Raw genomic sequence first — 26,583 nt, 5'->3', positions numbered from 1 at the left:
TAACCACTGGTGATTGGGAATGCCTGTTTCTAAACACCTTGCTCATCACCTGATAGGTTAGTCATCTTAATCTGACACACTATAATGAAATCTCGTTTTAAATTACCTGTGCATATTCTCATATGCTTTATGGAGGGTTTATTTTTCTTATTATCCGTTTATTATCAGTTTATAATATTTCTTATTATCTCTTGCCCATTTTTCTACTTGGATTATTCGTTATTTGTTCATGAGAGCTTTTTATCACTAGATAAATGAACCCTTTTGTTGTAAGAAGCTGTTTATCAGTTTTTAACTTTAGTCTGAAGTAAATTTTATGTCAGTTATAATTTTTTTTAATCTGTTGAGTTTTTTCCTCTTATGACTTTTTGAAGTCATGCTTATTAGAAAGACCTTCCCATGACAAGATTATTGAGCTTTTAAAATCTGTATTGCTTTATAGAATTTTATTAGTTCATTGTTTTAATTAAACTTTTAAATCTTTCTTCTTCTGGGTAGCTGAAGACAGCGGTAACCACTTAACTACTTGTCTCCCAGTATTTCCTCTAAAAACAGTGTAGAACTACAAGAAGGGTATAAGAAATCTATACACAAACCATGCTCACAGCATAACTTGAAGACAGAGGACGCTCAAACTTGAAAATAATTGTAAATAAAAAGAGAGAAATCACCGTTTCCCAGCATGTTATTTCTCACACTCCATCTCTACTCCCAACCCTTATCAAGGATTTGTGATGAACAAAGGCCAACCAAGCAGATCTGTAGAAAACACAGAAAATGGAAGCTAGCAAATGGACCTAGGGTTGACCTGTACTGTCGGAAAGACTAATTCCACGCTAAGTTTAAAATTAAATATGTGTGTGTGTACGTATGCATGTGATAGAACAGAGACTACAGTGAAGTTTTTTAATATGAATAATTTTCAGAGTAGTCATCTAAATGCGTAGCTTCAGGGTTGAGATAAAAGGTAAAAAGGAAACAAGCTCTCTTTGGCATTTAAGTGGTGAAGAAGCAGCACATGGGTGTTTTAGGTGCCTACAAGCCAAAGTGAACACAAAATCAGAGTCTTACAACCTCTCCTTCCACTAGCAAAACAAAAAGAAAAAAGTATCTTAAAACATCTGGACTTCAAAGTATTTGGCAAAAGAGGTGCTGTTAAAGTAGGAGTTTTGTAAGACATCCTAATACCACAAAGAGGTAGAAAGGGGAACTTGATAAATCCATATGTAGGTATTATAAAAATAAAAGAAAATTATTACATGTCAACTGAGAAAAAAACTCCTCCCCACCACAGAAAAACCATCATGCAGATGTAGAGTGTGGCCACACTCCAGAGTTAAATATATTCAGTCAACCAGTTGAGGACATTGAAAAACAAAAACAAAAAATATGTAGAATCAGTAATTTAAAAACCAGGAAAAGAAAATCCGCCCCCCCCCCAAAAAAAAAGGAGTAAAAAGAATATGAACTTAGTAAAGGAATAGAAAACAAAGAAAAAAAATACTTTAGTAATAAATAAATTATAAGGTCCCCCGGGGGGAATAGAGTCAAATGAAAATTTAATAAGGTTCATTGAAGAAAGGCAGGAAAAGAACCAAGTGAATGAAAATGACACAAGGATGAAGTAAAAGTGTCAGAATTACTGTGTTATATAACTTGAAAGTCGCTAAGAGAACAGATCTTAAACCGTCTCACTGCAAAAATGGTAACTGTGACGTGATGGAGATGTTAGCTAAAGCTATGGTAGTAATCATCTTGTAATATGTAAATGTATCAACACTGTTGTATACCTTAAGCTTATACATTGTTCTGTGCAGTCTTAAAGCTGGAAAAAGTGTCAGAGAAAATAGTGGAAATTAAAGACAGGCAATGGAGGGATAACATTCAGAATTTTAGAGTCCCAAGAAAGAAAAATCAATGAAAAAGAACTAATATTTAAAGCTATATTCAAAGAAAATTCTCCAGAAATTGAAAAAGATTCACATCTATACATTGAAAGGGTCCACTGGATATTGGGGAAAGATAAAAAATCTTATGCTTCCAAGCAAAAACATTACATAACTTGTAAAGGCAAAAGAACAGCACTGGTTCAGACATTTTAAATTTCACGGAGGCAACCAAAACAAGGCAGCCGTGCAGCAGCATTTAAAAAGAAAACTCCAAGAAAAAGTATGAACCAAAGTTTTTATGTTCAGCCACATTCTGTTAGATATCAAGGTTGAGGGAAAACAGCTTTTAGTATGTAAGTTTTTAGGGAATTAGGTACTCTTGAGCTGTTTTTTTAAGGAATCTCCTGGAGGATGTTTTATCCAGTTGAGAGATAACTGGGAATACCTCAGCAAAAGAAGTGAAGACGAGCATTTAAAATACATGGATGTACTGCTAAGACTAAAACAAAGGTAGGGATGTGAGGGGAAGACTACTGGACATACAGTTTATGTTGTGACAAAGTAGAAATAATACAAATAAAAAAGGAAAAGGGAGAGTGAAATAGGAAAAAACATTCTTACTAATCATCTGTTGCATAAAAAAAAGGAAGAGAGTTAAAATACCAATAAAAACTGCTAAATTAGATAATATCCAGCCTAACATTTGATTTTACTATATTTAAAAGCTAACAGTTTACTAGTTATTTCATGGATGTTGGCAGAAGACACGAGACCAAAACATGTCTTGGGTCAGAGACAGAGAATTCCATTACTCATGGTATAGTGAGCAGCATAATAATTAACATATTTCTGTAGGTTCCCCTTGTTCCCTAGGTCTTGTGTAGGTTATGCTGGATGGCCCAGGTGGATGCCTTGCATATAGTAGGTTTGTACTGCAGCTAAGAAATACTGAGCTTGTTGAATAAATATGGTGCTTTTATAGTAAGCGGGCTTTTTGTTTTTCCAGTAGGAAACATTACTTCATCCTTCAAGATTGCTTGCTACAAACACAGCTCTGAGAAATGGCCCACATAATGAGTGGTTAGGATTTTCATTCTTGGCAAACCCAGCAAAATGTGTGGAAACACAAGATGCCCAATGAAGATTCTTTGCCAACACGTAGTAAAAGGGTAATAATAAGACAGGTGGACTGTAACAGGTATTGGCAAGGGTGTATAGAAATCAGTCTTCATACATTGCTGGTAGAAATGTAAAATGGTGAAATCACTTTGGAGAATAGTTTGACAACTCCTCAAACAGCTAAAAGTAGAATTACCATTGACCCATCAAGTATATACCCAAGAGAATTGAAAGCATTCGTTCACATAAAATCTTGAACACTAATGTTCATAGCATTATTTATAATAGCTATAAAAGTGGAAAAAACCAAATATTCATCACCTTGATAAGTGAATAGACAAAATGTTATATGTGCACATGATGCAATATTATTCTATGGTAAAAAGGAATCAAATATCAGTACATGCTACAACATGGATGAACCTTGGAAACATTATTCTGAGTAAAAGAAGCCAGACAGCAAAAGCCATATATTGTATGATTCTGTTCATATGAAATATTCAAAACAGGTAAATCGATAGAGAGAAAAAGTAGTTGCTAATGGGTGGGTATGAAGTTCCTTTTTGGGATGTTGAAAATGTTGTGGAATAGATAATGGTAATGACTGTATAACTTCATGAGTATATCAAAAATTACTGAATTGTATACTTTAAAAGGGTGAATTTTATGGTATGTGAATTATATCTCAATTTTTAAAAATTGTATGAGAAAAAGGAAAAGAATACAAAGACAAAGGGCATTTAAACGGTTTAAGTACAGAAGTAATCACTAAAACAAAAATACAGGTCTTCCTAAGTACCAAAAAAATTTTTTTTATTAAAAAACAAAGAACACACGTTTCTTAGAGAAACAAGTGTAGTAAAATACACATAATTATAAAATGTTATCACAGAATTGAGACTGAAAATATTAGTCACCAGTAAATGTGAATGTGCTTCATCCACCTATTATTAGGAAAAGATTCTCAATTTGGCTCACAAAAGGAGACGCAACAACTATATACTGTTTATAAGAGACACTTCTGTGATTCCTGAATCAAATGATTCAGTGGACAATGGTATTCTAAACAAGTGAAAATAAAAAGGGGGCAGATAACAGTAATCTTTAATACCAAAGTAGAATTCAATCCAAAAAGCATTAACTGTGACCTAGAAGGGGGCATATTTTTTGATGCTAAAACTCACAATTTACAGTAAAGATACAACACATGAATTTCTATGCAGCACATTACACAGAAACCCTCTGTATAAAGCAAAAATTACAGGAGATTCAGTGAGACAGAAATGTGCTACAAAATAGAATATAATTCTCTGTTCTTAGTATAAAATAGATCAGGTAGACAAAAAATGAGATAGAAGACCTAAACAGAATAAACAGTAAGGTGGATTTTATGAATATATGTTGTATTCTACAGCATTATCCTACACCATCTCAGGTGTCCAATGCACATTCACAAAAATTGATCATATGTTCACCAAAAAAAAAATCAGTGATTTCCATAAAGTAGATATACTGAAAACACTTTCTGATTATATGCAATGAAACTTTACTAATAACAAAAAATATATAGGCTACACCTTAAAGTTTTTAAACCTATCAAACAACTTTGTCAAAGGGTAAGTAAATACATACTGAAATTACAGAATTTGCAAAATAACAATAGTGAAAATATACTACATATCAGGATCTATGGAATACATCTAAAAGTGGTCAGAAACTAAAGAGAATAAAAAGCAGACAATGCCAACAAACTCACAGGAGATCCCAAATATCAGAGATAACATATATACATTTCAGTAGAAGATTAGAAACTATAAAATGAAAGAATTAATCCCAAATTCTACAACTAGAAACATCTATAACTGAAAATAAAATCTCAGATTAAACAGTAGGTAAAACTTGGCTGAATAGAGATTTAGGGAATTGAATGATAAGCGGGAAGAAAATAGAGTGGCCCCTTTGAACAACACTGGTTTGAACTCGGCAGGTCTTACACACAGGGTTTTTTTGGTTTGTTTTTTTAATATTTATTTACTTTATTTATTTTTATTTTATTATATATTATTTATTACTTTATTTATTTTAATATTTATTTACAGTTGTGGCACATGGGACCTTTAGTTGCAGTATGTGGGATCTGTAGTTGCAGCATGTGAACTCTTAGTTGTGGCATGTGGAATCTAGTTCCCTGACCAGGGATTGAACCCGGGCCCTCTGCGTTCGGAGCATGGAGTCTTAGCCACTGGACCATTAGGGAAGTCCCACATTTGGGTTTTTAAAAAATACATACTACAGTACTACACAATCCACAGCTGATTGAATCTGCAGATGTGGAACTGTGGATACAGAGGGCCAACTGTAAAGTTATACACAGATTTTAAACTGCGTGGAGGGTCAAGCACCCCTAACCCCCACATTGTTGAAGGGTCAACTGTAGACAGATCCAAGGAAAAATCAAATATGATGGAGGGTAGGAGACAGGCAATAGAGTGAAAAGGTCTTTTCTTTCCAAATTTTATTTTTCTTTCCAAATTCCTTCCAAATTTTATTTTTTTTTCTGGGCTGATTTCTTTTTTATTGAAGTATAGTTGATTTACAATTACGGTTGTATGGTAAAGTGACTCAGTTATACATATATACATTCTTTTTCATACTCTTTTTCCATTATGGTTTATCACAGGATATTGAATATAGTTCCCTGCACTGTACAGTAGGACCTTGTTGTTTATCCATTCTATATATACAAGTTTACATCTGCTAATCCCAAACTCCCAATCCATTCCTCTCCCACCACCTCCCCCTCGGCAACCACCAGTCTATTCTCTATGTCTGCAATTCTGTTTCATAGATAAGTTCAATTGTTTCATATTTTAGATTCCACATATAAATGATACCATATAGTAGTATTTGTCTTTCTCTTTCTGACTTCACTTAGTATGATAATCTCTATTTGCATCCATGTTGCTGCAAATGGCATTATTTTGTTCTTTTTATGGCTGAGTAGTATTCCATTGTATATGCGTACCACATCTTCTTTATCCATTCATCTGTCAGTGGACATTTAGGTTGCTTTCATGTCTTGGCTATTGTGAATAGTGCTGCTATGAACACAGGGTTGTATGTGTCTTTTTGAATTATAGTTTTGTCTGGGTAGATACCCAGGAGTGGGATTGCTGGATCATATGGTAATTTTGTATTTAATTTTCTGAGGAATGTCCATGCTGTTTTCCACAGTGGCTACACCAACTTACATTCCCACCAACAGTGTAGGTGGGTTCCTCTTTCTCCACACCGTCTCCAGCATTTGTTATTTGTAGACTTTTTAATGATGACCATTCTGACTGGTGTGGGGTGGTACCTCATTGTAGTTTTGATTTGCATTTCTCTAATTAGCGATTTTGAGCATCTTTTTATGTGTCTGTTGGCCAATTGTATGTCTTCTTTGGAGAAATATTTCTTTAGGGCTTCTGCCCATTTTTTGATGGGTGTTTTTTTTTTGTTGTTGAGTTGTATGAGCTGTTTGTATATTTTGGAAATTAATCCCCTGTCAGTCACATCACTTGCATATATTTTCTCCCATTCTGTATGTTGTCTTTTAGTTTTGTTTATGGTTTCCTTTGCTGTGCAAAAGCTTGTAAGTTTGATTAGGTCCTAGTTGTTTATTTTCATTTTTATTTCTGTTGCCTTGGGAGACTGAGAGTGAAAAGGTCTTATCTATGTGTAATTGGAGTCACAGAAGGACAGGAGATAATGACCGTATTATTAGAAAAGGTAAGAGAATTTTCCAGAAGTAAAAAGATGTCACCTCACAGATTTTATAGTTGGCCAGACAGTTCATTCAGGTTTTTCCGTATGATGTTACAAACTCGAATCAGTATAAACACAAAGAAACTTAATGCATAAGCACATCATAGTAAAACTACTAAGAACCAAAAGTAAAGGGAAAGTCATAAAACTAGTAAGACAAAATGAAACATTACTTCTAAAGGAGCAACAGTAAAACACAGCGGTAATTTTACCTTTATTAGTTAAGGAATTTAAAGATTTTCACACAGAAGCTAAGAAAAATTTTCATCAGTAGACCAGTACTCAGTTTACTAAAAGAATTTTTCAGACAGGAGAGAATCTCAGATGGAAGCACAGAGATGTGGAGCAAAGGACAATGGAAAGAATAAATATGTGGGTTTATCTAAATACATGTTGACTATAGACACACTTTGTTTTATTGCACCTTGCAAATACTTTTTTTTTTTTAACAAAGGTTTGTAGCAAGTCTGTTGGTGCCATTTTTTATTATTATATTTGTTACCATGATCTCTGATGTTACTATTATAATTGTTTTGATGCATCATGGACCAAACCCATATAAGATGGTCGGTAAATGTTGTATGTGTTTTGACTGCTCCACTGACTGGCTGCTCCCCCATCTCTCTTCCTATCCCCAGGCTTCCCTGTTCCCTGAGACACAACAGTATTGAAATTAGGCTAGTTAATAACTCTACAGTGGCCTCTAAGTGCTCAAGTGAAAGGAAGAGTTGCACATCTCTCAATTTAAATCAAAAGCTAGAAATGATTAAGCTTAGTGAGGAAGGCATGTTGAAAGCTGAGACAGGCCGAAAGCCAGGACTCTTGTGCCAAACACTTAACCAAGTTGTGATTGCAAAGGATATGTTTTCGAAGGAAATTAAAAGTGTTACGACAATGAACACATGAATGGTAAAGAAGTGAAACAGCCTTATTGCCCAACGGGTGAAAGTTTTAGTGGTCTGGATTAGAATATCAAACCAGCCACGACATCCCTGAAGCCAAAACCCAATCTAGTGCAAGGTCCTAACGGTCTTCAATTCTATGAAGGCTGAAAGAAGTGAGAAAGCTGCAGAAGATAAGTTTGAAGCTAGCGGAGGTTGGTTCACAAGGTTTAAGGAAACAGCACTCTGCCTAATAGACATATAGAGAACACTACATTCATCAGTAGTAGAATACATCTGCTTTTCAAGTGCACATAGAATATTTTTAAAAGTAGACCATAGGCGGGACATAAAGCTCAAAAAAGAAAAGATTTAAAATTTTACAATTTATAGTTTTTGACCACCATGGAATTAATTTTTTTTAAAAATTACAAAAACACAACTGGAACAAAATACAGCTTTTGAAATTCAGGAGTATACGTTAAATCACTTGTCAGAGAAGAGTCACTATGAAAATGAGAAAATATTTTGAACTGAATGAAGGTGGCATATCAAAACATGAAATTCATTTTAAGCCTTTCTTGCTGAGCAATTTAAGCCTTAATGCTGTTAGAATGAAAGGCTGACGTTAGATGAGTTAAGTATCCACATCAGAAAATTAGAAAGCAGCAAACTATACCAACAGAAATTAGAAGCCAAGCAATAATAAAGATAAATATAAAAACCAGTGGCATGTCAAGCAAACTTAAGAATCAGCAAAGGCAAAAGTTTGTTCTCAGAAAAGGATAATATAATTGATAAATCCCTGCCAAAAATAATCAAGAATGAAACAGATACTACATAACCAGTGTCAGTAGTGAGAAAGGATACAGTACTCTATGGATCTAATGAACTTTAAAAAAAGTAACAAAAGAAAGGATATTATGAAAATTTTAAATAAGTTTGAGATTTTAGAGAGTCAAATTCCTTGAAATACACAGCTTACCAAAACTGGCACACACCCTGACACAAACAGAAAATCTGCATAATCCAATATATAGAAAGAAAGTGAACCTGTAATTACAGACCTTCCATTTAGAAATTCAGACCCACATGGTTTCACTGGTGAATTTTTCCAAACATTTAAAGAAGAAATACATAAAGTCTAGCTGGAAACAGAAAAAAATTGAGTATGTTCCCTTAATGAGCCCAGTTTAATTTTTTTTATTGAGATACTAGTGACATATAACATTGTGTAAGAGCCCAGTTTAATTTTGAGAGCAAAACCTAACAAGGATATTACCCAAAAGCAGTATTACAGGTCATTTTTTAAATGAAAATAGATTTTTAGATCTTCAAATATTAGGAAATCAAATCCGAGTGATACATAAATAGGATAAAATATCATGACAAAGTTGAATTTATTTCCATAGTTGCAAGATTGTTTTAGTATTTGAAAATCAGTATGATTCATCGTATATATATTTTTATATGAATTTATTTATTTATTTTTGGCTGTATTGGGTCTTCGCTGCTGTGCGTGGGCTTTCTCTAGTTGTGGCGAGTGGGGGGCTACTCTTCGTTGCAGTGCGCGGGCTTCTCATTGCGGTGGCCTCTCTCGCCGCAGAGCACGGGCTCTAGGCGTGCAGGCTTCAGCAGTTGTGGCACATGGGCTCAGCAGCCATGGCCTCCGGGCTCCAGAGCACAGGCTCAGCAGCCGTGGCACACGGGCTCAGTAGCTTTGCGGCATGTGGGATCCTCCCAGACCAAGGATCAAACCCGTATCCCCTGCATTGGCAGGCGGACTCTCAACCACTGCGCCACCAGGGAAGCCCTGATTCATTATATTAATATAATAAAGAAGTCAAATGATCATCTCTATAGATACAAAAAAAAGCATTTGATAATACTCAAAACCCATCAGGATTTTTAAAACTTTTAGCAAGCTAGAAAAAGAGGGAAACTTTCATAATCTTATTAAAGGTATCTGCACAAACCTTACAATAAACATTGGAAACCTTTTCCTGGCATTAGGGAATATGTCAAAGCTCACTCCAAACCCAATGTCTAAAAAGTCCTATATAGTGCATTTAGGCAAGGGGAAAAAGATAGATTAGAAATGAAAATATAAAACTGTCACAAATGACGTGATTTGCATATAGAAAATCCATAAATAACTACATGTGAACTTTTAGAATTAATAAGAAATCATTTCAGCAGGGTCACTCGGTACTTGTTCATATATAGAAATCAACTGTATTTATATTTATGAGCAACAAAATGTTAGAAAAATAGAATTTAGTAAGAAAACCATTTATAAATGTCAAAAACATCCATATACATCAGAATAAATCTAACAAAAGTTATAGGAGACTCCTTACATAGAAAACCATAAAAAATTTTTGAACTCTTCCTCAGCTCTAGATCAGTTGAAAGAATCAATATTTTTAAGATGTAAATTGTCTCCAAATTGATGAAAAATTAAGTGTAATCCCCATGAAAATCCCAGCAGATTTTCTTATGGAGATCAAGAAATTGACCTGTGACCTAAATAAATGTCATATACGAGAATATATTTACAATAACTACGTAAAATACTTTAGCATAAACTTAACAAATTTGCAAAGACATTGTTTTTAAATGCTCTGCAAAAATATAAAATGCAGCTTGAACAAAAAATGAGATACCATGTTCTCAACTAAGGAGTTATCATCATAAAGGTATTCATTTTCCTTAGATTATCTTGTGAATTTAATGAGATTCCAATGAAAAATACCATCAGAATGGTTGTTGTTTTGTGCCTAATACATTTGGAACAGTAAAAATTCAAGAAGAGCCTGAAAAGACCTGAGAAAGATGAGCTGCTTAGTGGAGCCAAGTAAAGTTTTTAAATACTTAAAATAATTCAAAAAGGAGAAAAATATCTCTTAAAAAAAAAGTGAATTTATTATATGTAAAATTGTTGGTTTAGGGGCTTCCCTGGTGGCGCAGTGGTTGAGAGTCCACCTGCCGATGCGGGGACACGGGTTCGTGCCCCAGTCCGGGAAGATCCCACGTGCCGTGGAGTGGGTGGGCCCGTGAGCCATGGCCACTGAGCATGCGCGTCCGGAGCCTGTGCTCCGCCACGGGAGAGGCCACAACAGTGAGAGGACCGCGTACCAAAAAAAAAAAAAAAAAAAATTGTTGGTTTAATTCCCAGGAGTTTTTATTTCTGGTGACTTTAAGAACAATTTTTTTTTTAATTTTTTATTTATTTATTTTTTGGCTGCGTTGGGTCTTCGTTGCAGTGTGGTGGCTTCTCTTGTTGTGGAGTACAGGCTCCAGGTGTGCGAGCTTCAGTAGTTGTGGCTCATGACTCAGTAGTTGTGGCTCTCAGGCTCTAGAGTGCAGGCTCAGTAGTTGTGGCGCATGAGCTTAGTTGCTTCGCGGCATGTGGGATCTTCCTGGACCAGGGATCGAATCCATGTTCCCTGCATTGGCAGGCAGATTCTTAACCACTGTGCCACCGGGGGAGCCTTCTGGTGACTTTAAAAGACAATATTTTGTCTTTGCATTTTTAATGGGGTATCTCATGAGGACAGAAAGGGTCAGTAGTTTCATTTTTAGTAGTAATGACAGTTTAAAAAGTTTTATGTAGATATGTGTGTGTGTGTGTGTGTGTAGACACGTTACATATACTTACATGTATGTAACTTATGTGATGATAATAATATATACTTACATATATAATCTTATATACATAAATCATTAGGAACCGATTATGTAGTATCAGGATGTTGGTAATGTTGATACTGTTAAAGCTATTATATATGTATATATAACATACATGTGTATAGATAACCTAAGTGTATAAAGAAAAATTTTTTGTTATTAAGATACATTTAATGTAATTGGATGTAATTAAATTTATTTTACAATGATTATAATTAATGTAATGTAGTTAATATATGTATATGTTATTGTCATTAGGAATTATTTTTTTCCAATATAAAAGAAAAAGAGTTGTACAAAATAAAAGATATTAAGTAAAACTCTAGTGCAAAATTTGAATAGAATATGTCAGCATTTGTCTTAAAAATATTTCCCAAGTTGGTTCACTTTATGAAAAAAATGTATTTCTTAGGGCTATTCATTGCAAAAGCTTAGAAGCAGCAACAAAAAAGTAGTTTTAGTGATTACTAGTGTTTATAAGAGCCCAGATGGTGAGTAAATAGTATTTCCCCACTAAAACGATATAAGCCTCCATAAAATAATAGCTTACATCACATGTGGAGCAAGAAATGTATTAGACTAGGATTTCTTGTGTCAGAAAGCAAAGAAATATCAAAAAACTATTGGGAGTCTCTCAGAAGTTCATAACTTAAAATGGTATCTTGAGTATCAAAAAGTAGTGTTAAAATTTTTTGTCAGGAAAGGTTACTGAAATTGATTAGAAACTTTTTCTGCCTTTGTTACAGAGATCTGTGCCCTTGTCTCCTTTGGTCTCTTAATTTGATTTATATTTATAGATTTTTAAAATATTAAACTACCCTTACATTCCCAGTAAATGCTCAGCCTGAGTTATTTGTTATATTTTTCTGAGTTTCTAGGCTTACTTTGATAATTGAGTTTAGGATTCTTGCATTCATTATTTCTTAGTGAGATGTTAGCTCATAATTTAATTTCTAGTACTCTTTTGTCATCTTTGTATCTGGATTCTGTGGGCCTCAGTACTTGGAGGCTGTTAACTTTTTCTGCATTTGGTATAAGATTTTTTTTTAACCTGAGAAGATTCTTCCGTTTACATTCTTTGTGGTTTCTGACAGGTTTGGATTTACTTTTACTTTTTGGATTTACTTTTATGTGCTTTGTATATACTCTACTTTTTTTTCCTCTTGTTATTTTTACTCTCTATATATAATATAGTAAGTTCTTTTTTTCCACTCTCAACTCCCTCCCCCAGTACTTCCTTAGATACTGTATTTGGTCTATTCTTTTCTTGCTAATTCCAGGTTACTTAAAAGTAACCCAAGTTAATAAGTGGTAAAGTTGATAAAAGTTCAATGCTGGCCACTACATCCAAATGTCATTGCTGTTGACCAGTATTTTAGTTCTACTTACTTATTCCACAAATTTTGTCTTACTTTATTGTTTTATACAGTTGTTATTTGCTCAGATTTAACCATGTATTTAGCATTTCTTTGCTTTTAGTTATTTCTTGGATTTGAGACCTTACTTATGGGAACATTTGTGTTATATCTGAGGCACACTCTTTAAATTTTTCTTTAATAAAGGGGTTTTGTTGGTAAACTTTCAACTGGGTGTATTGTTCTTTTTCTTAATTTTGCCTGAAAATAGCTTTATTTTGTATTATTCTTAAGGATTGTTTTGCTGTGAATGCAATTTTAGGAGAAAAATCCTTTTTTTTCTCAGCAGTCAGTACATTCTGTTATGTGGCATCTGTTGTTTTTTGAGAAGTCAGTTATTAATTTAATGCCCTTCCTTTATAGCTGATCTATCGTTTCCTTCTGGCTGCGTTGAGTCTTCTGTTTATCTTTTCTGTGTGGATTTGTAGTTGTAGTTTTTTAAGTATCCTGATTTGGATTTGTTGGAGAGCTTTTTTTTTTAACTAAAAAAATCTCATTTTCTCTTTGGACACTGTCTTCATTTTTCTATTATCATTTTCTTGAACTTTGTTTAAATATATGTTAAATATTTTCATCTTATTCTCTATATTTCTTTTTTCTTAATAAATTTATTTATTTTATTTTGGGGGGCTGTGTTGGGTCTTCATTGCTGCGCGTCGACTTTCTCTAGTTGTGGTGAGCGGGGCTACTCTTCATTGTGGTACGTGGGCCTCTCACTGCGGTGGCTTCTCTTGTTGCGGAACGTGGGCTCTAGGCTCGTGGGATTCAGTAGTTGTGGCTTGTGGGCACTAGAGCGCAGTCTCAGTAGTTGGGGAGTGGGGGCTTAGTTGTTCCAAGGCATGTGGAATCTTCCCAGACCAGGGCTCGAACCCATGTCCCCTGCATTGGCAGGCGGATTCTTAACCAGTGCACCACCAGGGAAGTCCTATTCTCTATATTTCTTAAGATTTTTTTCTTGTTTTTCATCTTATCCTGACTTTGTGGTACATACTCTTTTATTTTTTTTAGCTCTGTTTTCCCAATTCACTAATCCTCTTTTTAGTTATATCTTAATACACCATTTAATTCCTTCATTTTTCTTTTTTACTTTCTCTCTCTTCCTCTCTCCCTGCCCCTCTTTCATTTTGGGTAATTTCTGTTGACCTATGTTTAAGTTCATTGATTCTTAACTTGATTGTATCCAGTCTACTGATGAGCTCATCAAAGGCATTCTTCATCTTTAGTACCATGTTTTTTGTTTCTGACATTTTCACTTTACTGTAATACTTTTCTTATATCTGCTCCATCTGTCTAGTTATATTGTCCACCTTTTCTTTCCACTGAATCATTACCATATTATAGTTGTTTTAAATTCTGTCTGATACTCATCTGGGTCATCTCTTAATTTTCAGGGATTGCTCTGTTGATTGCTTTGTCTCTTGGCAGTGGATTGGGTTGTTTTTTTTTTTAATCCTTTCATTTTTATGTGAGTTGTTATTTTGTATTTGATACTAGATACTGTATGTAGAGCAATAAAGACAGAGGGTAGACAGTGTTTAGGCCTGGAGATGAACACACCTCTTCTGCTAGAATTGAGTTAGGTTTGGATTTTTGTTGTTGTTATTGTTAGCTTCAGTGCACCATCAAATTCCTCTAGTGTTACTTTGTGCTTAGGGGTGGGACTGGTTTTTTGGAAGATTTTTCTAAGTGTTCCTGTTCTACCCTCAGTTTAGGCCTTCTCTGTGCTCTTGTGTTTCAGACAGGATATATTTCCATGTTCTTATCCCTCTTTCGAAGGTAGATGGCTCTTTCTTGTTACTATCTATTTGCTAGCTTGGCAGTGGGGAGGGAGGGCACTTGGGGAGGAATTTTTTTTTTTTTTTTTTGTCCTGGTGAATCCTTACCTGTTTGGTTGCTATTTATAATCTCTGGCTCATTTTCAAGTTTCTTTTGTTTAAAGTTTTTTATTTTATTATAGCTTTATATTTTCTGATACTTCCAATATTGGTATACTTGCAGGTGTGATTCTGCTACCGTTTTTCTGTCCATTATTGCTCATTATGTCTCTCGTGATTGGGTTTTGTTGTTGTTGGGGTTTTTTGTTTTTTGTTTTGGGTTTTTTTTTTTTGTATATTTGTACATGACTTCATATGTGTTGAACTTTGGGTGTGGGAATTCCTTGAGGTTTGGGTTAAAGTTGCATTCTTACAGAGAGGTTTTAGATTTGTTTTTGCCAGTTGCATGTATGTTTTTAGTCCTGAACTTCTTTAAATTTTTTTATGCGCTTAAGGTACTATGAATTAAAACTACAGACCTGCATGAAGGATGGCTTCTGTTTTGAATTCCCTCCACCCCCAGCAGTCCTTTTCTCAGTGCTAAGCAAGTTTTCTTCCTCTCCCTTCTGCAGGATGGGCTTAAAGCTTGCATTGAGGGTGTAGCTCTTTGGAATGAGTAAGTCTCCTTTGGATTCCCTGCCTTTGTTGGATTCTCTATTTTTTTTTTTTTTTTTTTTGATTCTCTATTTTATTTCCTATCTCTCTCGTTCCCTACAACCATCAAAGTGGAAAGTCTTGTCTCTAAAGTTGAGAAATCATCTGCTAGATTGGGGCTTTGTTGCTAGCCTACTTCCTGGCATTTTGTTTTCACTTCTTTCTTTGCATTTGGATTCCTTATTTTTCTGCCATTTCAGTATGTGTTTATGAGGTTTCATTTTTAAAACTCACATTTCAGTTGTAATCAGCGGGAGCTTTACTAAGAGTGCTTAATCCTTTTTCCATTGTTTGGTTTTTCCTTTCATTTGGTACTTTTCCCCACATTTTTAAGGCTAGAAACTCCTTTCCTAAATTTAATTTACTACTGTTTCTATTTTGAAAAACATTTATTGTTTAAATTTCTGCTTTTGCTCAATAAATGGTAGCTATTGAAAGATCTAAGAATATGGATATGATACTGGAATTTTACCTAAAGTAAATAATCTAGTTCATCCTGTGGGATAGGGCAGTATGAAGGAGATGAACTTCTTAGTCACACTTGGTGTTTTCTTTAAATATTCATTCATTCATTTTTTTATTTTTGGCTGCACTGGGTCTTAGTTGTGGCAGGTGGGATCTTTGTTGCAGCATGTGGGATCTTTAGTTGTGGCTTGCATGAGGGATCTAGTTCCCCAACCAAGGATTGAACCTGGGCCCCCTGCTTTGAGAGTGCAGAGTCTTAGCCACTGGACCACCAGGGAGGTCCCCACACTTGGTTTTTGAATTGTTACTCACATACTTCTGTGAAATACTTAAGTTTTGTGAGACTCTGCACCATCCGTTAACACAGAAAGAGTAGCTATGTTGTGAGCCTTAAAGGACATAAGTAATAGTTTCTGGTACTTGGCCTAGTATAGTGATTTAGAAAATACAATGGTTCTCCCATCATTTTTTAGAAAAGGAAATTGAATCTCAAGGAGATAACATGTATTTGCTACCTATACAAAATTCTGTAGTTTTAAGTTGGAAATCAAGCCCCTGTCTCTTCTGGATTTTACTTTTCAGAAGAGTAGTATTCAGTAACATATTCTGCCTGCCTGTATATTTCTTGAGTATTTTATACATACTTCCAAGGGCTTAAGATATTTGGAGAGAAAGAAAGAATTTAATGTAATGCTCACTTTGGCAAATGTTTTGAATAAGTGAACAAAGATGAATGTAAATACAATGCACTTCCTCTACTAGGTAGCTTGTAGTGAGGTAGGCTTATCTAATAATTATGGCCAGTATGCTTAGTGCTATAGAAGGGGTAGCACCTGCGTCTTGAGGCAGAGGTAGGGTTGTTTGAACTGGGTCATGAGGTATGTGTAGGATGCTGAGATGTTAGCAAAGGAGGCATGGGCTTTTAGGCAGAAATAACGCATATGTATGTAAAGGCCTGAAGGCAGTCCTGTTTATGAGAAGTCCAGGTTGTGTGCACACAGCAAAGCAGTCAAAAGGAATGTCTCTTGTGGTTACGGAAGAGATGGCAGTTGAGATGTGTCTTAAATGATTGGTAGTGTTTCAGCATATGAAGATAACATGGATAGGGTAATAGAAATTGAGTAAATAAGTAAAGTTACTTAGCAGAATGTAAGTTATTTATGTATAGGGACCCATGAATAGTCACATTGATTTGGCTGCCGCTTACTCTTGAACTCTCAAACCTACAGAACAGCTTAGACATCACCTCTTTCTGAGAAATCATCAGGAAATTGTGTATATCTCATTAGAGCTTTTATGTGAGAGGATTTTTTGTGGGGAGGAGGATACGGGAGCAGTTTTTCCAGGCTTCCATGTATAAGATAAAGTGATAAAAATATTTTGGGAATGGAGCATGTATGACTTGGAATATCAAATATAATAGTTTAAAATTTATTCGGTAACCATTAGAGGTCCATTGTAGCATTTTGAACAGGAGACCTGACATAATGATGATTTATCTGACCATGCCGGATGGAACTGGAGAGGAACATGACAGAACCAGCAAGTTCAGGACTGAAGTGATTAAGACTTGAATAAAGAATGGTGGTAATGGGAATGAAAGAAAAGGCATTGTGAAAGGGATTTCTAAACAAAGATTTGACAGGTTCTAAGAAATGATTGAAGATAAGATATGGAAGACAAGCAGGGGAATTGGAAATGTTGGAATTTCATACTTGGGTGACTAGGAAATTTTTGATATCAGCAAGAGATATGACATTAGCAGGAAAAGTAGTTGAGGGAAAAAGCTGAAATTACCATTTGTTATTTATTGGATGTGAGGTTAATTATAAACTCTACTTTAGAGCATGTCAATATTCCTTTGTAAAAGTAATTTCTAAAAATTATGCTATACTCTGTCATTAGATGGGAAAGGTAGTCCTTTTTTTTCTTCTAGTTTTACTGAGATATAATTTACATACAGCACTGTATCAGTTTAAGGCATAATGGTTTGACTTACATACATCGTGAAGTGATAAATCACAGTAAGTTTAGTGACCAACAATCATCTCATATAGATAGAAAATTAAAGAAATAGAAAAAACTTATTTTTCTTGTGATGAGAACGCTTAGGATTTGCTCTCTTAACAACTTCCATATATAACATATGACAGTGTTAATTATATTTATCATGTTGACATTATATCCCTAGTACTTGTTTGTCTTATAACTGGAAGTTTGTACCTTCTGACTGCCTTCATCCAATTTCTGCTCCCCTCAGCCCCCACCTCTGGGAACCATAAATCTGATCTCTTTTTCTATAAGTTTCTTTGTTTTTGAACTGTAATTGACCCAGAACACTATGTTAGTTCCTTTTACCCAAAGTAGTGATTTGGTATTTCTGTACATTTCAAAATGATCACCACAATAAGTCCATTTACCATCTGTCATCATACAAAGATATTATATAACTATTGACTATATTCCTCATGCTGTATATTTCATATCTATGACTCATTTATTTTACAGCTGGAAGTTTGTACTTGTTAATCTCCCTCACCTATTTCTTTCCTCCCGCTCCCCCCGTCCCCTGGCAATGTAGTCTTGTATCAGTAGCATAAGTTTTGGAAACAGGCCTGTATGCCAGGTCACCTTTAATAAGTATCACTGTTGTGAGACTGAAAAGTCGCTGATCTTTTTGGATTTTACTTTGTTTACGTATAAACTAGAAATAGTTATACCTGATTACAGGGCTGTTGTGTAAACTAAATAGTATAATATATATCCATGCTGTCCTATAATAAGCCCTCAATAAATGTTAGTTTTCCCTTCTTCCTTAGAAGATGCCAGCCTTATTTATTCTTGACTGTTTTCACACATTAAGATGGACATCAAAGAATAATGCATAAAGCATTTTTGTTTCACTGTTAGGAATTCATTGAAGTCATAACCATGATTGTTTGCTAAATAAAATATGTGTATAATCAGGCAGTTTGTAATTAGACTAACTCGGAAGTTGTAATTATTGAATGTGTAGGTGTGGTTAACATCCTTCATTTCTGGTAAATGACTTTACTTAGAGGATGTATGTTTATGTGAGCAACAGGGACTATTTCCTGGAAGGAAACTGTGGTCTCCAGATCTTTATGATAATGTCACCTTTAGTCTTTCTGAAGTCATGAGCATTGTCCTATACAGACTGTTTCCTTCAGGCAGTTTCGTGCAAGTAGTAAATGAAGCCTTATGCGCCTGTTAAAACTTCAGAGACTGTCAGTAATATGGAAAAATTGGATGTTTAATCAGGAATGCGAACATGTGTTTCAGGTAGAGAATTCCAAAGATAATGAAGATAGTATTCTACAAAGAGAAATTCCTGCCAGACAGTCTCGACGAAGGTTTCGGAAAATTAACTGTAAAGGAGAACGTCAAACTATTACTGATGATGTGGACATTAACAGCTATCTTTCTGTGAGTATATTTAGGAACATTTCATGGGTATTTCTTAGTTCATATGCAGTATACTTAATTTACATATATATATATATATTTTAACATCTTTATTGGAGTATAATTGCTTAACAGCGGGGTGTTAGTTTCTGCTTTATAACAAAGTAAATCAGCTATACATACACTTATATCCCCGTATCTCCTCCCTCTTGATTCTCCTTCCCATCTGCTTTATCCCACCCCTCTGCTTTATCCCACCCCTCTAGGTGGTCACAAAGCACTGAGTTGATCTCCCTGTGCTATGTGGCTCCTTCCCACTAGCTATCTGTTTTACATTTGGTGTTGTATATATGTCCATGCCACTCTCTCACTTCATCCCAGCATACCCTTCCCCCTCGCCGTGTCTTCAAGTCCATTCTGTACGTCTGTGTCTTTATTCCTGTCCTACCCCTAGGTTCTTCAGAACCATTTTTTTTTTTTTTAACATTCCATATATGTGTTAGCACATAGTTGTTTTTCTCTTTCTGACTTACTTCACTCTGTATAAGACTCTAGGTCCATCCACCTCATTACAAATGACTCAATTCTATTTCTTTTTTTTTGCGGTACGTGGGCCACTCACTGTTGTGGCCTCTCACGTTGCGGAGCACAGGTTCCGGACACGCAGGCTCAGCAGCCATGGCTCACGGGCCTAGCCGCTCCACAGCATGTGGGATCTTCCCGGACTGGGGCACGAACCCACGTCCCCTGCATCGGCAGGCGGACTCTCAACCACTGCACCACCAGGGAAGCCCCAATGCCCCAATTTTGTTTCTTTTTATGGCTGAGTAATATTCCATTGTATATATGTGCCACATCTTCTTTATCCATTCATCTGTTGATGGACACTTAGGTTGCTTCCATGACCTGGCCCTTGTAAATAGAGCTGCAGTGAACATTGTGGTACATGACTCTTTTTGAATTATGGTTTTCTCAGGGTGTATGCCCAGTAGTGGAATTGCTGGGTCATATGGTAGTTCTATTCTTAGTGTTTTAAGGAACCTCCGTACTGTTCCCCATAGTGACTGTATCAATTTATATTCCACCAACAGTGCAAGAGGGTTCCATTTCTCCACACCCTCTACGGCATTTATTGTTTGTACATTTTTTGATGATGGCCATTCTGACTGGTGTGAGGTGATACCTCATTTAGTTTTGATTTGCATTTCTCTAATGATTAGTGATGTTGAGCTTCCTTTCATGTGTTTGTTGGCAATCTGTATATCTTCTTTGGAGAAATGTCTATTTAGATCTTCTGCCCATTTTTAGATTGGGTCGTTTGTTTTTTTGATATTGAGCTGCTTGTAAATTTTGGAGATTAATCCTTTGTCAGTTGCTTCATTTGCAAATATTTTCTCCCATTCTGAGGGTTGTCTTTTCATCTTGTTTATGTTTTCCTTTTCGTGCAAAAGCTTTTAAGTTTCATTAGGTCCCATTTGTTTATTTTTGTTTTTATTTCCATTTCTCTAGGAGGTGGGTCAAAAAAGGATCTTGCTGTGATTTATGTCATAGAGTGTTTTGCCTATGTGTTCCTCTAAGAGTTTTAGAGTGTCTGGCCTTACAGTTAGGCTTTTAATCCATTTTGAGTTTATTTTTGTGTATGGTGTTAGGGAGTGTTCTGATTTCATTCTTTTACATGTAGCTGTCCAATTTTCCCAGCACCACTTATAGAAAAGGCTGTCTTTTCTCCATTGTATATTCATGCATCCTTTATCAAAGATAAGGCATCATATGTGTGTGGGTTTATCTCTGGGCTTTCTATCCTGTTCCATTGATCTATATTTCTGTTTTTGTGCCAGTGCCATACTGTCTTGATTACTGTAGCTTTATAGTATAGTCTGAAGTCCGGGAGCCTGATTCCTTCAGCTCCATTTTTCATTCTCAAGATTGCTTTGGCTACTCGGGGTCTTTTGTGTTTCCATACAAACTAAAATTTTTTGTTCTAGTTCTGTGAAAAATGCCATTGGTAGTTTGATAGGGATTGCACTGAATCTGTAGATTGCTTTGGGTAGTATAGTTCTTTTCACAATGTTGATTCCTCCAAACCAAGAACATGTTATATCTCTCCATCTGTTTGTATCATCTTTAATTTCTTTTATCAGTATCTTATAGTTTTCTGCATGCAGGTCTTTTTTCTCCTTAGCTAGGTTTATTCCTAGGTATTTTATTCTTTTTGTTGCAGTGTTAAATGGGAGTGTTTCCTTAATTTCTGTTTCAGATATTTCATCATTAGTGTATAGGAATGACAGAGATTTCTGTGAATTAATTTTGCATCCTGCTACTTTACCAGATTCATTGATAAGCTCTAGTAGTTTTCTGGTACCATCTTCAGGATTCTCTGTGTATAGTATCATGTCATCTGCAAACAGTGACAGCTTTACTTCTTCTTTTCCAATTTGGATTCCTTTATTTCTTTTTCTTCCCTGATTGCTGTGGCTAAAACTTCCAAACCTATGTTGAATAATAGTGGTGGGAGTGGAAAACCTTGTCTTGTTCCTGATCTTAAGAGACAATAGTTTCAGTTTTTCACCATTGAAAACGATGTTGGCTGTGGGTTTGTCATATATGGCCTTTATTATGTTGAGGTAAGTTCCCTCTATACCTGCTTTCTGGATGGTTTTTATCATAAATGGGTGTAGAATTTTGTCAAAATCTTTTTCTGCATTTATTGAGATGATCATATGGTTTTTCTCCTTCAATTTGTTACTGTGGTGTATCACATTGATTGATTTGCATATATTGAAGAATCCTTGTATTCTGGGATAAACCCCACTTGATCATGGTGTATGATTCTTTTAATGTGCTGCTGGATTCTGTTCGCTAGTATTTTGTTGAGGATTTTTATGTCTATGTTCATCTGTGATACTGGCCTGTGGTTTTCTTTCTTTGTGACATCTTTCTCTGGCTGGGCTATCAGGGTGATGGTGGCCTTGTAGCATGAGTTTGGGAGTGTTCCTCCCTCTGCTGTATTTTGGAGGAGTTTGAGAAAGATGGTTGTTAACTCGTCTCTAAATGTTTGATAGAATTCGCCTGTGATGTCATCTGGTTCTGGGCTTTTGCTTTTTGGTAGATTTTTAATTACAGTCTCAATTTCAGTGCTTGTGATTGGTCTGCTTATATTTTGTTTCTTCTTGGTTCAATCTCAGAAGGTTGTGCTTTTCTAAGAATTTGTCCATTTCTTCCAGGTTGTCCATTTTATTGGCATATATAGCTCCTTGGGGTAATCTCTCATGATCTTTTGTATTCCTGCAGTGTCCATTGTTACTTCTCCTTTTTCATTGCTAATTCTGTTGATTTGATTCTTCTGCCTCTTTTTCTTGATGAGTCTGGCTAATGGTTTATCAATTTTGTTTATCTTCTCAAAGATCCAGCTTTTAGTTTTATTGATCTTTGCTATTGTTTCCTTCATTTCTTTTTCATTTCTTTCTGATCTGATCTTTATGATTTCTCTCTTTCTGCTAACTTTGGGGTTTTATTGTTCTTCTTTCTCTAATTGCTTTAGGTGTAAGGTTAGGTTGTTTATTTGAGATGTTTCTTGAGATAGGATTGTATTGCTCTAAACTTCCCTCTTAGAACTGCTTTAGCTGCATCCCATAAGTTTTGGGTTGTCCTGTTTTCATTGTCATTTGTTTCTAGGTATTTTTTTATTTCCACCTGATTCCTTCAGTGATCTCTTGGTTATTTAGTGTATTGTTTAGCCTCCATGTATTTATAGTTTTTACAGATTTTTTCTTTCAGGTGACATCTAGTCTCATAGCGTTGTGGTCGGAAAAGATACTTGATACGATTTCAATTTTCTTAAATTTACCGAGGCTTGATTTGTGACCCAAGATATGATCTGTCCTGGAGAATGTTCCATGAGCACTTGAGAAGAAAGTGTATTCTGTTGTTTTTGGATGGAATGTCCTATAAATATCAGTTAAGTCCATCTTGTTTAATGTATCATTTAAAGCTTGTGTTTCCTTATTTGTTTTCCTTTTGGATGATCTGTCTGTTGGTGAAAGTGGGGTGTTAAATCCCCTACTATGTTTGTGTTACTGTCGATTTCCCCTTTTATGGCTGTTAGCATTTGCCTTATGTATTGAGGTGCTCCTATGTTGGGAGCATAAAAATTTACAATTGTATCTTCTCGGATTGATCATTATCTAGTGTCCTCCTTTTCTCTTGTACTAGTCTTGATTTTAAAGTCTATTTTGTCTGATATGAGAATTGCTACTCCATCTTTCTTTTGATTTCCATTTGCATGGACTATCTTTTTGCATTCCCTCATTTTTGGTCTGTATGTGTCCCTAGGTCCGAAGTGGGTCTCTTGTAGGCAGCATATATACGGGTCTTGTTTCTGTGTCCATTCAACCAGTCTGTGTCTTTTGGTTGGAGCATTTAATCCATTTACATTTAAGGTAGTTATCAGTCTGTATGTTCCTTTTACCATTTTCTAAATTGTTTTGGGTTTGTTATTGTAGGTATTTTTCTTCTCTTGTGTTTCCTGCCTAGAGAAGTTCCATTAGCATTTGTTGTAAAGCTGGTTTGGTGGTACTGAAATCTCTTAGCTTTTGATTGTCTGTAAAGGTTTTAATTTCTCCTTCGGATCTGAATGAGATCCTTGCTGGGTAGAGTGATCTTGGTTGTAGGTTTTTCCCTTTCATCACTTCAAATATGTCCTGCCACTCTCTTCTGGCTTGCAGTTTCTGCTGAAAGATCAGCTGTTAAACTTATGGGGATTCCCTTGTATGTTATTTTTTGTTTTTCTCTTGCTGCTTTTAATATTTTTCTTTTCATTTAATTTTTGATAGTTTGATTAATGTGTGTCTTGGTGTGTTTCTCTTTGGATTTATCCTGTATGGGACTCTCTGTGCTTCCTGGACTTGATTGACTCTTTTCTTTCCCATGTTAGGGAAGTTTGCAACTACAATCTCTTCAAATTTTCTCAGTCCCTTTCTTTTTCTCTTCTTCTTCTGGGACCCCTATACTTTGAATGTTGTTGCGTTTAATGTTGTCCCCGAGGTCTCTGAGACTGTCCTCAATTCTTTTCATTGTTTTTACTTTATTCTGCTCTGTGGTAGTTATTTCTACTGTTTTTTCTTCCAGGTCACTTATCTGTTCTTCGGCCTCAGTTATTCTGCTATTGATTCCATCTAGAGTATTTTTAATTTCATTTATTGTGTTGTTCATCGTTGCTTGTTTCATCTTTAGTTCTTCTACGTCCTTGTTAAATGTTTCTTGCATTTTCTCTATTTCCAAGATTTTGGGTCACCTTTACTGTCATTATTCTGAATTCTTTTTCAGGTAGACTGCCTATTTCCTCTTCATTTGTTAGGTCTGGTGGGTTTTTATCTTGCTCCTTCATCTGTGGTGTGTTTTTCTGTCTTCTCATTTTGCTTATCTTACTGTGTTTGGGGTCTCCTATTTGCAGGCTGCAGGTTCATAGTTCCCGTTGTTTTTGGTGTCTGTCCTCAGTGGCTAAAGATGGTTCAGTGGGTTGTGTAGGCTTCCTGGTGGAGGGGACTAGTGCCTGTTTTCTGGTGGTTGAGGCTAGATCTTGTTTTTCTGGTGGGCAGGTCCACATCTGGTGGTGTGTTTTGGGGTGTCTGTTGCCTTATTATGATTTTAGGCAGCCTCTCTGCTAATGGGTGGGGTTGTGTTCCTGTCTTGCTAGTTGTTTGGCATAGGGTGTCCAGCACTGTAGCTTGCTGGTGGTTGAGTGCAGCTGGGTCTTCGCGTTGAGATGGAGTACTCTGGGAGAGCTTTCTCCATTTGACATTACGTGGAGCCGGGAGGTCTCTGCTGGACCAGTGTTCTGAACTTGGCTCTCCCACCTCAGAGGCACAGCCCTGATGCCTGGCTGGAGCACCAAGACCCTGTCAGCTACACGGCTCAGAAGAAAAGGGAGAAAAATAGAAAGAAAGAAAAGAATAAAATTAAGTTATTAAAATAAAAATTTTAAAGTAATTTAAAAAAAGAAGGAAAGAAAGAACAACCAAACTGAAAAAGAAATCCAACAATGATAGCAAGCGCTAAAAACTATACTAAAAAAAGGACGGACAGACAGAACCCTGGGACAAATGGCAAACACAAAGGTATACAGAGAAAATCACATAAAGAAGCATAAACATACATGCTCACAAAAAGAGAAAAAGGAAAAAAATATATATATCTTTTGGGAAGTCTCAGGTCTTCTGCCTTCGTTCAGTAGGTGTTCTGTAGGAGTTGTTCCATATGTAGATGTATTTCTCATGTATTTGTGGGGAGGGAGGTGATCTTCACATCTTACTCCTCCTCCAACTTGAAGGTCCCCTACATATATTTTTGATAATATCAGCACTTGTGGCTCTACATGTAAAATCTGGGGCAGGTAAATATATCTATATAATTTTTTTAAATACTTCTGCTATGTTGAGTTGGGTAGAAATACTCTTACCAGTGCAGGATTTGTTTTTGTTTAAATGGTGTAAAAGAATTTTCTTAATGTATCTTTTTAGACATACTTGTGTATTTTCTTAGTTTTTTTGTTGCTTGAATGGTATATGTATGTATTTGAGTCCTGAGAACCCAGGGAAATAGACTCATTGGCAGCTTTTTTTCTCTTATGCGGTAAGGTATACAAAAGAAATAAAAATATGTCAGTTCTTCCCTTGAAGTGTGGGTCAGTGATACCTACTGTGTGCCAGTGCAGAAATATATCCAAGTGTTAAAGGTACGTTTTCACATGCAAATATTGAAAAAGAAGATGATGAAATATATAACTTTCGTGACAGCGGAAGAAACATGAGCTTTTTCTTCAGAAGTCTTTTTTTTTTTTTTCCACACACACACTGTATTTTATTTTTACAAGAGATAAACTGACACCAAGCATTGTAAATGGGTGACCACAGCAAAGGCAACAATGACTGCAATTACCAAACATGAAACACACTCATACTATATCATAATATTGACATTCAGTCCAGTAATCCTCTACTGTAACTCCTCCTTTAGTTTGCAGTGAAAATTGATTTGTATATTTTTTGCCTCTGAATCCTTGTGGGGTTTTTTTTTTTTATTCAAAGGGAAAGTCACAAAGATTATAATCATCCTCATCAGTTGACTCAGTCCCGTGTAATTAATTTTTTTTCATCTTGGTCTTTTGTTAGCACTTTTATGGATTCATCAGTTTTCCATTAGAGTTCTGAAAATGCTTATTCATTCAGTTCAGCAGTATGGTCAGTTACCAGAAACCTGTACTTGTCAGTCTTTTCCATGAATTCCTTGAAGATGAAACCCTTTTATAGGAACTTTTTTTAAAATTTTTGGCTGTGTTGGGTCTTCGTTTCTGTGCGAGGGCTTTCTCTAGTTGCGGCGAGCAGGGGGCCACTCTTCATCGCTGTGCGCGGGCCTCTCGCTGTCG

At 35.6% G+C, this 26,583-nt stretch overlaps 1 protein-coding gene across 5 annotated transcripts in view; it reads left to right on the top strand.

Moving 5' to 3' along the window:
• RAPGEF6 (Rap guanine nucleotide exchange factor 6) overlaps nucleotides 1-26,583 on the top strand; it is a 221,943-nt gene that overhangs the window by 62,805 nt on the left and 132,555 nt on the right. For all 5 annotated transcript variants that reach the window (XM_065873547.1, XM_065873549.1, XM_065873546.1 and 2 more), the window contains exon 6: nucleotides 19,038-19,181. In XM_065873547.1, coding sequence (XP_065729619.1) covers nucleotides 19,038-19,181 — 144 coding nt within the window. The remainder of the gene's footprint in view (nucleotides 1-19,037; nucleotides 19,182-26,583) is intronic.

Source organism: Phocoena phocoena, chromosome 3 (genome assembly GCF_963924675.1).
Source record: "Phocoena phocoena chromosome 3, mPhoPho1.1, whole genome shotgun sequence".
NCBI classification, from domain to species: domain Eukaryota; kingdom Metazoa; phylum Chordata; class Mammalia; order Artiodactyla; family Phocoenidae; genus Phocoena; species Phocoena phocoena.
The sequence above is the reverse complement of the archived record's forward strand: the minus strand, read 5'-3'. Positions and strand labels throughout refer to the sequence as shown.